The following is a 12,605-nucleotide window of genomic DNA, read 5'->3' as shown; positions in this document are numbered from 1 at the left end:
CCATTTCTTTTTCTATACATAATGAATCAAGATAATAATCTGCTCTGTTATGTAGCTAGACTGTACTTTAAATTAATACATATTACTTTATAAAAACGATTTATAAGTTATAGTATATGCGACATTGAACTATAACTCATTAATAGTGGCTTCAAAAATCTTTTGAACATCTTTCGATGCTTCATTAGCAGACTCTAAGACTTCATCATGACTGGCCATACCTTCATCCAACTTTCTTGGATTTTCATCAAATGCACTAGGTGGTTCTTCACCAAGTCCAGTATTAGTGATTAAGGATAATGCCAAAACTCTCAAACCAGAATGACGAGCAACAATAACTTCAGGCACCGTCGACATGCCTACAGCATCGCCACCTAAATTCCTGATCATTCTCACTTCAGCTCTAGTCTCGAAAGTTGGGCCAGCAGCAAACAAATAAGTACCCTCATAAATACAACGAGATATTCCTAATTCCTTTTTAGCCTTGGTGAAAAATAACTTTCTTAATTCAAAATCGTAGGCGTCGGATAAGGGCTGGAATCTTGGTCCAAATTCTTCTAAGTTAGGTCCTCTCAATGGGTGAAAGCCCGCTAATCCAGGGAAGTTAATATGATCGTTAATAATCATCAAGTCGCCAGGCTTGAATCCTGATCTAACCCCGCCAGCAGCGTTCGTTACAATAAGAGTTTCGACATTTAATTGCTTTGCTAAACGGACAGGAAAAGTAGTCTCTTGAAAAGAATAACCTTCATAAAAATGCAAACGTCCAACCATGCACATTACAGGGACTTTGTTAGACCCAATTAAGCCAAAAATAAGCTTTCCAGCATGGCCTGGTACCGTAGAAACCCTGAATCCTGGTATTTTATCATATGTAACTTCCACTTTACTTTCAGGATGCAATATTTCCGCAATTCCACCTAACCCAGATCCACATATAATCATTACTCGAGGTTGGCTCAATTCTGGGTGATCCTTCAAAAGTCCCTTCACGGTTGAAGAAGCCTCGTCTAAGAGTTTCATATAATCTACTGGAGAAATTGTTTCTGATGCCATTTTCTTGCCTACTATATATCTGTTAAATATAAATATAAAAATCTAAGCTGCAGTTCGATTATTTTTGTTTTACTTCAATTAGGTTCAGAATTTTTTTGAGACTCTTGTTCTGAGTAATAAAATCAACATATTTTTTATTTTAAGTGTGTCTTATTTCTAACTAATGTAAATGCTACAATGTAAAGTAATTCAACTTACATTTATACTTTCCGAACGAACTAAAAAGTTATGAAAAATGTTACTGTCAATATCAAATTGAAAAAAAATATAGTAACCCGACGCGGGGGTCGAACCCGCAACCTTTTGATCGCTTCTCTTAATAAGAGTCAAACGCTCTACCGATTGAGCTAGCCAGGCTGCTAATCTGGAATGTATATGAACACAAGTTAACATATATTATGTATACATGTACAGCTGTGTTGAGAGACTTAGTGTATAAACAGAGTATATTATCCTAAGAGTCTTAAGGAAAAGATCAAGGGAATTGGGAACTATTTATAGATAGTTAAAGTTAGTTAGTTAGTTAGCTAAGAGTAATAAAGTAAGTTAAGTAGTCAATTATGCGTTAGTTATGACAACCGCCTCATTTTCCTTACAGCTAAATCAGAGCACAGTGCTAATAGCAGACTCCTTCCATATATGCTTACAAATAACTAGATAATTAACTCTAAAATCAAAATGCAGAAGTTTATTGTGCTAATCTTACATCTATACTGTCTATATCTATTTAACTTCTATTTCTTCAATAGCTTTAGGCAATTTACCACTTTCGATATCCTTAGTAAATTGGCGCTTCCCATTATAATTATCGAATGTATTATAGCCCCAGTTACTCGAGCCGTAGAAAGTCAGTCTCTCGTACGGGGTTAAATCCCAACCTTCATATAATCTCTTGACTAAATCGGGGTTGGACGTGTAGTACCTAGCAAAACCTACCATAGTACGGTTATCACTGATATCATTGAGCAAAGTTTTGAAATCAGGAGCATCGTAAGTATAATTTCCACTCTTCAAGATGATTCCCTTCCAAATTTGCCCCACGAAGGTATTATCACCTACCTGTTGAGACTTTTCAACATCATCACCTCCCTGGACACGAGGTTCAACAAGTGATACGTATGCAATTTCATTTCCATCATCTGCCCGTTTTTGCAATTCATGTAATAAATAACTGAATGTGGTTACCGCATGAGTCGAATCCTGGTCCGCCTTCATACCTTGGAAGGTCGCCCATGGAGAAATTCTAATAGCTAATTTTTTTGCACCGACAACAGTTGATAAATGGTCAACCAATTCTAAAACGACTCTTGCTCTGTTTTCGATACTACCACCATATTTATCAGTTCTTTGGTTATTAGTTGGTTGCAAAAACTGGTCAAGCAAATATCCATGAGCTGCGTGAAGTTCAATATAATCGAATCCAGCAGCAATGGCTTTCCTGGCCGCATTAGGGTATGTTTTGTAAATAAGATCATGAATTTCATCCCCCGTTAAAGCTCTAATTGGGTTACCTGCTGTCTCGGCTTTCTTTTTAAATTCTTCATCTGGATAGATTGCTGAAGGCGCAACATAGCCTAGCCCACGGTCCTTTAATAATTGGGGATCACCAACTCTTCCTAAAAACCAAAACTGACTTGACATATACGAACCATTTTCATGGACTCTGTCAGTAATTTTTTTCCACGCTTGCGCATGTTTATCATTCCAAATACCTGGAACATAACCAGCAGGTTCAGAATTCCACGTAGTCGGAACTGTACCATTCAAACCTGCTTGTTCCGAAACAAATGTAGCCTCAGCGATTAATAAGGAGCCTCGGTACTTAGATCTTTCCTCGTAGTATTCTAATTCTAAACCTGAAGGTGTATGTCACTTAAAGCTCTCATTCTGGTAGTTGGTGGATAAACCACCTTGTTTGATAAGGTGTGTTCACCAACTTTCAAGGACTTGAACAAGTCTGTATCTTTTTAATGCTGCAATTTGGACTCCGCTCATTGTACTATGCTATACTGAATGCTTTAATAATCTAGCAATTGATTACTGGTATAACTTGTTCAGTATTTATAACATTTTAATTTGCTGTTATATTAGTAAGAATCCAAGTACCAAAAGAATACATGGCATGCTTTCAACACCAGGACGCTTAGTAATTAATCCGGATTTTCTTTTCTTTGAGAATGTCTTGCATTTCAGTAGCTGATAGTGACTTAAACTTCTTCTTTAATTTGGTTCCTACATTGCGTGCTTTATAACATCAGGACGTTTCGTAATGTACCTTACCAAACTGTATAGACTATAATCAAATCTCTGTTCATAGGACTTCGATATCTATAAATATTTTATAATAGCACTATTAATCCGATATCTAAAAAAAATAGTAACCCGACGCGGGGGTCGAACCCGCAACCTTTTGATCGCTTCTCTTAATAAGAGTCAAACGCTCTACCGATTGAGCTAGCCAGGCTGCTAATCTGTTCGTTATTTTATTTGAATTCCTCTAGTATAGACTAGTTTTTATAGTACAACTCTTAATTTTACAACTTATAATTTCTGAAATCCCCTATATTTGAAGTAAATCGTTAGTTCTTGTTAGTTTTCTGGCTATTATTGATCTTTTACATATATACCTAAAGTCGCAAACGTTTACTTTATGTCAATAGTGGAAGTTATAAGCAAAAAAGTTATCAGTTTTATTACTAGGATTTTCAATTTTACCAAAATTTCGCAATTCCAAAGAAAAACATGCAAATAAAAACACATTTGAGAATCTAAGGATAAAAATACATTCTCAACACAAATACCCAAATTATATATAGATTTTGATTATATGAATATCATATTTGTGATCAATTTTATAACATGAATAATATCGTATTACATATTCTCTAAAGGTTCCCAAAAATGATCTTATTACACAAAGAACAATAAATGCGACCTTTTTTTGCAATCAAATTGATCTATTCTATTAATATGTATTATATGCTATAGGAAAATTAAAAATTAACTAGGAGAAATTAATGATTCAGTTGTTCATTGAAAACTGTATTAATATCAACTGAATGAAGATACTTCTTTTCCTGAGTGTTAGAGCTATCATCATTGGAATAAAAATCGGTATTAGGCGTCGATCCACCTTCGATATTAGCGAGACTATTTGATTTTTGATTTGGGCCCCATGACATTGTGGTGTTATTTCTAGATGCTTTGGCAATAGATGGCGATGAATGATTATTTTCTTTATCGTGAAACATATTATTATCATTTACCAAAGTGTTCATTTCACTCTCGAGTTCTGAGAAGTTATTCTGCTTATGATGGGTATCCGAAGTTAAGAACGTATCAATATCTTCGTGATGATTTTCCTGGTTCGAAATAATCAATGGGGAGGATGGCATGTTTGCAGCCAGAGATTGCATGCTTTTGGAATTGTTTGGCGATGACCTATTATGCGTTGTGAATGTTCGTAATTGGGGCAAATGAGGATGACATTGATTATTCTCTTCTTTTTCGCTTTCAGTATCATCATTATTCGTTCCTCGTGAATGCTTTAATTCGTTTGGTGTCCCATATTTAGCAGATAGCTTGCCAGTTTCATTCTCACCAGTAGTACCATCTTTGGGAGTTTGGTCCCTTGGTGTAGGTTCGCCGAAAAGATTATTGATCCATTCCGTTTGTGCACCATTTGGACTAGTATTAGTATTCTGATTAAACGATTTAACCATCATATTTTCGATTTCTTGATAATTGTTTTTATTCGGTGACGATGAACTTGATCTTCTCTGGTCATCTGATGTCATCGGTGGACAATTTTCTTTGTCCTCACCATCATCATATAGGTTAATAACTCTTGTATTTGATTTCGTTGCCATCATTGGAGGAGTTATTCCTTGTTGTTGGTCTTGGGGCAAAGGATCAATATCCGTGAGTGGACCTCCAAATGAGTTTAGCTGATTCATGAAATCATTCAAATCGTTATAATTAGGAGTAAGTCTGTTATTGCTATTGTTATTATTACTATTATTATGATTATTGTTTTGAATGACTTGATTTATAGCAGAGGGCGTATGCAGAGGTGTGGGAAATTTATGTGATTGAGCAACAACCGGCGATGATCCAAATTGATTGGAGTTTCTCATAGCAACACTGGTCAAGCTATTCAGACGAGCTTTATAATTATGAGGATAAGAATTAGACATTTCATTGATCTTATCATCTTCTTCTTTTTGTTTTAATTCCTTCTTGTATTTTTGTTGCTGTAAGTACTTTTTGACAACACCTTCAGGTCTCATAAAGCCTTTGTTTCTTAGAAATAAGTAGCATGCATTACACAACGGACCAAACATACCTTCGTAATGCTTTTTGTCAAACTCTGTAGCCCTGTGAATACCAAGATAATTTGGGTGGAACCCTGTTTCAAAATATCTCCAAGTAATTGACGAGTCCGTAGCACAATTACTATTAGTACATATCAATCCATGGTTTTTTGGTAACTTATTATGAGGAATTGTATGTGTTTTCCTACTGTCTAAATCTTCCAAATCCGGCAAGGCATGAAATTGAGAGTTTGAAGTGGTATTAGTCGAAATTGGGATTGCCTTGTAAGGAGGCTGTTGTGGAGTGTATGGTGAGGTATCATTATCTTCAAATGCTCCATCATCATCATCATCATCTTCATCTTCCTCTTCATCATCTTCATCAATGGGTGGGTGGTTATCATTATAATCAGTGTCATCAGTTGCATCAGAAAGAATATCTTCTTGAATGGGTAAAGAAACAGATAGTGGCATTCTACTAGTCACCATGGATCTTGTCCGCATAGCTCTCTGAGGTTCTGGTGTGCTCTCTTTGATTGCATGTTGGTTATGTTGATTATTACTGTGATGACTCCTGGACTTGCGGGTAGGATTATCAATTATCTTAGCCTGTAAGAAAGGTGCCAGTTTGAATCTTTCTTGCACACTTTTACTATCGTATTTTGAGGGAGCATTAGATTTATCGGCGTTCATTATGTTGAAGATTTGTTGATTTGGCGGATGATAAAAAATAGGCAATGACTTTGTTCTAGTAGCCTTCATTGCGGCATTTGAAGAAGCCATAGGTTTAGTTCTTGGTCGTTTTTGAGCATAGCTCATATTATCATTGGCCCTTTTAGAGTTCATCTGACTTTGCACATGTTGATGATTAGCCTCTTGTTTTTCGATTGTATGTAACTTTAATCTGATTTCTAAGGTCAACGACGAAGAACTACTCTTGTCACCAAACAAATAACTAGCAGATAAGTTTTGACAGACTCTTCCGGGTATTAAATGACTTTTGGATGAACTTATCAAATTTGATAACACGCCGTTCGAGACAAACGGTTCATCAGGCTGTTCCGTGATATCCTTATAATATACGGCATAATCTTCAGTTTCCAATCTAAAATTTTCTGGTGAATTCTTCAATACCTGTTGCGTACAATGCTTCAAGTCAAAAGCTCCTAGTGTGATCATCTCTTCTTCCAGCAGCTCGGTAGAACTATACATCGGTATCTGAGCAATTTTCACCGAATGTTGTACCTTTGATCGTGATAAAAACACGGTTGGATTATTATTGAATGAGTATAACACTTTTACTTGCATACGCTTGTAAACAGCGGACTCGTCTGAACTCATGATTCTATGATAGAGTTAGGTAGTAGTATTAACAGTGGTAATATGTGTTCCTTGTATGATGTGTTTAGATCCTTTCTTTTTTATGTTGTTTTTTGCGTCTGTCTTAGTATGAACTCAACGACGAATGGCACAATAAATAATTCTCTAGTAACGAATGACTATATTCGCAGATGCAATGGATAATAGAACTGGCTGTTAAAAACTTCAATTTATAAGAAAAATGCAACTAATAAGAAGAAACAGCTATTTATTAAAAGGAGTATGGGATAATAAAATAACGTTCTTCACTTAAAGATCTTCGGGATCGTCACAATTTCACTAATGTATAAGCACTCTCAAGGTTTATTGTCAATGTTTACAAATCATCATGATTTTGAGATTTTGCGTGTTCCAAAACGCGACGCGATTTTATCAAAACGAGTAGCTATGGAAATAGATATTGAAACTCAGAATAGGATTGCTAGAGTAATTAAGGTTATTGTGTCATTATTTAGTTCTAAATACGTTTTCTATTTACAGGTGGGATTATATGTATAAGCGGAATAATTGTTCTCTGTATAAAATTTTTGGTGGGCTAGTCCAAACCTACAATTTTTTTGATCTCTTGAATATTGACCAGGGTAATTTCTCTAGCTTTTGTAGTACCAACTTTACAGATCAGATCAAGATAGGAGAAGTCAGTCATAAGCTCATTGAATAAATGTCTTTTATCAGTAAATTCCTCAACAATGAGCTCGGTGACGTGATCTTTCAATTGTTTGTGGTCTTTGACCCACAGTAAGTCTTCGACGGTGTCTACGACAGATTTTCTAGAGAGCCCGGAGATAATGTTAATCAAATTGGATATGCCGGGTCTATTTTCCGGATCATAATATATTTTACCCTGTATTGAATCAGTGGTGGCTTTTTTGATCTTTTTGGCGATAGCATCTGGTGATTCTGTGACATAGATACACGAATTCTGGTCCGCATCAGACTTAGACATCTTTTTGGTGGGGTTTCTAAGCGAGAGCATCTTTTTTGCCGGAGTCAATAGAGTGCTGGGAAGGGGAAAGTAGTTTGTTTTGAAGGTGTGATTAAATGTAGATGCAATATTACGACATAACTCTAAGTGCTGCGATTGATCATCTCCTACCGGAACGTGCGTTGACTTGAATATAAGAATATCAGCCGCTTGTAACACCGGATAACACAATAAACCAGCTTTTGTCTTCCCAAGGACATCTTCGTCAAAAATTGTGCTTGTCTCGATTTGCTGTGATTTCAGTTTCCACTGAGTCATTCTGTTTAAGCTTCCCATACTGGTTATACAGGTCAATATCCAGTTCAACTCGGTATGTTCCGGCACAGATGATTGGTGATACAAAATACAAGCATCTGGATCAATCCCTGCTGAGAGTAGGCTTGCGATGGCCTCATATCTGTTTTCTTTTAACTTGGCAGGATTTTGCGGTACCGTGATCGCATGCAAGTCTGCTATACCAAAAATGTACTTCGTTCCAGGACTCTGTGATTCAGATAAATCTTTCCAATTACGAATGGCACCCAAATAGTTACCAAGATGGATCTTTCCTGTTGGTTGAATCAAGGAGAATATTGTGGAATTTGGTGGAAATTTGGGAACCGATTCTATCACATTTACGCTAGAATGTGAGAAGCTGCGACTGAATCTGTTTTTACCTAGTAATCCTCTAATAGAACCCCGTTTCATTATGATGGGTAGTAATCTACTATTGATTAAGTGAAATAGTGAAAAATCATATCGCACTGTTAAAATATTAGCCAGTAGTGCACCTACACACAACAGTATGTCAATATGTCAATACAGATACGTAATGATAATATATATAAGAACTAAATAAATGGTCGAATGAGAGTTAGATGAAACTAATTTACACGTAATTTGAATGGGAGTAACGGTTAATGATAAAAATTAGGCAATTCAGTGATTAAGTCTCGGTTTCCTTTTTTTCAGTATTTTTATTAGAGATAAACCCTCCCACAACGTTTTCTATTTTGATACCATCTTTTGCTAACCTCTTCTCCAATTTAACTCTTTGTAATTCACGCCATCTGTTTAACTTGGAGTAATCGTGCAATTTGAAGCCAAACACCTTTGGCACGTATGTTTCTTTGACATGTGTAGGTATTACTTGGGGGAAATTCTGGAAAAACATCGCAGGAAACGATGTACCAAAGTAGGCTCCATCTACTACCGAGTGTCTTCCAGATTTAGGGTTATACAAGTCCTCACATTTAGCGCAGTACAACTTTACTGAGGCTAATCTGGGTTGGTCGTTCAACCCAACGGGCAACAAAGGGTGTAATTGACAGTGAACCCTAGGACAATATCCAAAGTCTCCATTTCTGTACTTTTCGAACATCTTGTTCAAGCCTCTTGATGTCAATATATATCTGGCATGAATCAACCCGTATAATATTCTAGCGTTGAGTTCCAAAGCATCCTTATGTTCCTCTGGTTGCTGTTCTATATCCACCAAATCTGTTATTATATCAATCAAAGTAGGCAATTTGCTGACTTCCTGGTTCAATCCAGTTAAATTAAACCTATCACGGATATATTCTTCGTCAATATCACAGAAGTATTCATTTCCTTTTATTCCCAAGAATAAATCTATCCAATACTCTGTAAAGTCTGACGAAGAATCACTGATATATTCTTCATTAGTATTGACGTTAGCCATAATATATCAACCTAATTCCTATACTATTTGTCGAGTATTTCCAACTTCACTATGCAATTAGGTTCTAACCTCCTTTTTGATGAGTTTCACAAATTTTTACCATGTCGCACAATGTTGATCAATTGAATCGCTTATACAGAAATGAAATAAAAACATTATTATTATCCAATTGGACTGAATATACAACAGAATATACATATATGCGTGTTTTAGTGTTTCCCTCTGTGTTGCATAGTGGGCAAATCCATTCTATAGATATCAACAAGGATAATAGTAAGATATTGACCAGTGGATTAGACAAAGAGATCAATGTATGGAATTTACAAGAATTTGTACAATTAACCACGGAAGGCAAAGATACGGTTAAAGATGACATAGAGAATGTGAAGCCATTATTACGTATTACAGCGCATGAAGATCTTGTCAATATTGTCAAATGGTGTCCTCAAAACGAGAATGTGTTTGTTTCTGGAGATATTCAAGGGAAGGTGTACATGCATGATATTTCGAAAAATACCCACGAGTTAATTTTTCCGTTTGGATGGAAAGAAGACGGCACCTCGAGGGTTGTGGACTTAGCATGGTCAGATGACGGTAGAATGTTGGCGTGGAGTAGTGGTGATTGCAAGATCCATATATACGATACGGAGAAAGCCACTTACCAGGAACTTACATCTTTATCGAACCTCGAGAAGCTAACAGTACAAAGAAGTATAGCTTTTGATCCTACTAATCATTATTTGATTTCTATGGGAGATGACACACTGATATACTTGTATCAATACCAATACGAGCCCACGACTAGAAATTATCAATTTCGCTTGATTAATAGAATATCGAAATTGATCAATAAAACATCTATGAATGTTGATTACAAACGAATTTCGTGGTCTCCCGATGGGGAGTATGTTTCTGTACCAACGGCCTCCAAGAACCAAACATCGTTAATATCTTTGTTGTCACGTTCTAATGGATGGAATAATATATTGAGCTTGGTGGGCCATAACTTGGACTGTGAAGTTGTACAGTACAATCCGATGATTTATAATTCTAGCGAGAATAATGATAATCCAAAATTATTTAATGTGATTGCTACAGCAGGTTCTGATATGACATTAGTAGTGTGGAATACGACCAAAGACAAGCCTATATTTATATTACAAGAAATATCCAAAAAACCAATAGTAGACCTTTGTTGGGATAAAACTGGTAACTCGTTGTTTGTGGCATCTTTGGATGGCCATTTAAGTATTGTTTCTTTTCATCCACAAGAATTGGGTAATACTGTTTCCGAAGAATTGTGGAAGGAATTGTTTGAAGCGGGTGAAGCAAGTATTAAACCATTCAACGAGAAACCCGATCAAGATATAACACCAAGTACGAAAAAGAGCAGCCATAATGTAATCGATATTCTCGATCAAAAAAATTCTATTAATGTGCATGAAGCGAAAGCAAAAAAACCAACAGAAGGTATCAAGGACTTATCAAGTATATCTCCCGAAGAGGAAAATGCTGATACGGAAAGCCCATTGAAACAAGATTTGCAGGCTCATGATAAGCAAGTAACAAATTTTGTGCCAGAAGTTATACCTGCAATCATCGAGGATGCACCTGAAACACAGACTGAAGATATATTGCACTCAGCAATGAGTACAACTAGATCCACAAAATCTCAAGTTAAAAATCCCAAAGAGAAGCCAACAAAAGTCACACCAGAGAAGGCAAAGGTAACAACTAAGAACGGGAAAAAAAGAATCCAACCAATGCTAATTTCATCTATGAATGAAAATAGTAGTAACAATTCTGTGAAAAAATCAAACACTTCAGAATCAAATGGAACATCTAACTTAGTCTCTTCGGGAAAGGTATTAATGGAATTTGATAAACCATCATATTCAATATCAGATGATTTGTACAAACAGAACAAAAGAACTAAGACTCAGGATGAAAACTCCAACAAAAAACTAAAACGTGAATTGGAACCTGTAAAGTTTATTGGATCAGTAGTTTTAAATCCTAGCACTACATTTGCTAGGATAAGGCTTTCTATTCCGAAGATTCGTTTGAATTTTCAATTATCGAGCACAGTAGAAGATAATTCATTTATTCTTGATGTAAAGAATGGTTTGGGAAATGAAACAAAACCGTCTCGTATTACATACTTCAAGAAAGAGAAACAAATCTGGTGTGATTTCATTCCACGTTTCATTCAACTCGTGGCAGAGGGATCAACATTCTGGGCGGTCAGTACTGCTGATGGACAAATACTTACTTATTCACATACTTCTGGTAAAAAATTACTACCTCCAATTATTCTTGGATCCCCATTATCATTTTTGGAAAGTCATGGGAATTTTTTAATGGCTGTTACCTCAATAGGTGAATTATACGTTTGGAATATTGAGCAGAAAAAGATTCATTTACAATCACCTCTGTCATTGAGTTCATTGCTTGACTTATCAAATAAATACCAGGAAGATGGATTATCTAAGTCTGACAATATAACTATGTGCTCAATAACCAATAATGGAATACCTTTAATTACATTATCCAATGGTGCAGGTTATTTGTTTAATAAAGATTTGGGTACTTGGCAAACGATTTCTGAATCTTGGTGGGCATTTGGATCTCATTATTGGGATTCGTTGGGTAATGATGATGGATCGAAACCACAATCATACGGCCTCTTTTGTGACAGTAATGATTCTTCTATAGTCGGACTATTAGAACAGAAAACGAATGAGCTGATTTTAAGGAAAACAAGAGCTGGAAGAGGAAAATATTTTAATAAGATTTCTAAAAATATGCTAATGAAAGAAGGATTTGAAAATTTAGAAAATACTATATCATTAAGCCATTTGGAGAATAGGATATTGTGCTGTGAATTATTGGGCGAATTCAAAGATTTTCACGATTTCTTTATAATTTATGTGAAGAGAATATGTGAATTGGGATTTAAAGCTAAATTGTTTGAAGTTTGCGATCAATTACTAGGTCCTTCCGAACCAAATAGTACAGCCACTAAAGATGGTGAAGCAAACTGGAATCTGGAAATTTGTGGAATCAAAAAGCATGATTTATTAAAAGAAGTAATTCTTTCCTGTGCTAAAAATAGAGACTGTCAAAGAATATTGATCCATTTTGGCAAGAAGATTGGAGTAATCGATATTGATGAATTTAATTAATTAAA

The 12,605-nt window shown here is 35.7% G+C and overlaps 5 protein-coding genes and 2 non-coding genes across 7 annotated transcripts; 1 reads left to right on the top strand and 6 right to left on the bottom strand. All coding sequences in view use genetic code 12, as the record gives it.

Moving 5' to 3' along the window:
* Positions 1-129: 129 nt before the first annotated feature.
* On the bottom strand, positions 130-1,056 carry DEHA2G08316g (DEHA2G08316p; the record flags this gene model as incomplete). The annotated part of the gene is made up of 1 exon (XM_461909.1): positions 130-1,056. One exon carries the CDS (start codon positions 1,054-1,056, stop codon positions 130-132), a length of 927 nt encoding a protein of 308 aa, XP_461909.1.
* A 272-nt stretch (positions 1,057-1,328) lies between these two features.
* On the bottom strand, positions 1,329-1,413 carry DEHA2G08294r. The gene is given in 2 exon segments: positions 1,329-1,365; positions 1,376-1,413. It is a non-coding gene; the product is annotated as a tRNA-Lys (tRNA).
* Positions 1,414-3,435: 2,022 nt separating this feature from the next.
* On the bottom strand, positions 3,436-3,520 carry DEHA2G08272r. The gene is given in 2 exon segments: positions 3,436-3,472; positions 3,483-3,520. It is a non-coding gene; the product is annotated as a tRNA-Lys (tRNA).
* A 550-nt stretch (positions 3,521-4,070) lies between these two features.
* On the bottom strand, positions 4,071-6,710 carry DEHA2G08250g (DEHA2G08250p; the record flags this gene model as incomplete). The annotated part of the gene is made up of 1 exon (XM_002770549.1): positions 4,071-6,710. One exon carries the CDS (start codon positions 6,708-6,710, stop codon positions 4,071-4,073), a length of 2,640 nt encoding a protein of 879 aa, XP_002770595.1.
* A 574-nt stretch (positions 6,711-7,284) lies between these two features.
* Positions 7,285-8,421, bottom strand: DEHA2G08228g (DEHA2G08228p; the record flags this gene model as incomplete). The annotated part of the gene is made up of 1 exon (XM_461906.1): positions 7,285-8,421. The coding sequence occupies one exon, from the start codon at positions 8,419-8,421 to the stop codon at positions 7,285-7,287; it is 1,137 nt and encodes a 378-aa protein (XP_461906.2).
* A 238-nt stretch (positions 8,422-8,659) lies between these two features.
* On the bottom strand, positions 8,660-9,415 carry DEHA2G08206g (DEHA2G08206p; the record flags this gene model as incomplete). Its single annotated transcript, XM_461905.1, has 1 exon — positions 8,660-9,415. The coding sequence occupies one exon, from the start codon at positions 9,413-9,415 to the stop codon at positions 8,660-8,662; it is 756 nt and encodes a 251-aa protein (XP_461905.1).
* Positions 9,416-9,516: 101 nt separating this feature from the next.
* DEHA2G08184g (DEHA2G08184p) lies at positions 9,517-12,600 on the top strand (the record flags this gene model as incomplete). Its single annotated transcript, XM_461904.2, has 1 exon — positions 9,517-12,600. One exon carries the CDS (start codon positions 9,517-9,519, stop codon positions 12,598-12,600), a length of 3,084 nt encoding a protein of 1,027 aa, XP_461904.2.
* Positions 12,601-12,605: the final 5 nt, after the last annotated feature.

Source organism: Debaryomyces hansenii, assembly GCF_000006445.2.
Source record: "Debaryomyces hansenii CBS767 chromosome G complete sequence".
In the NCBI taxonomy this organism is placed as follows: Eukaryota; Fungi; Ascomycota; class Pichiomycetes; order Serinales; family Debaryomycetaceae; genus Debaryomyces; species Debaryomyces hansenii.
Note: the sequence above shows the minus strand (reverse complement) of the source record. Positions and strands in the feature narration are given on the sequence as shown.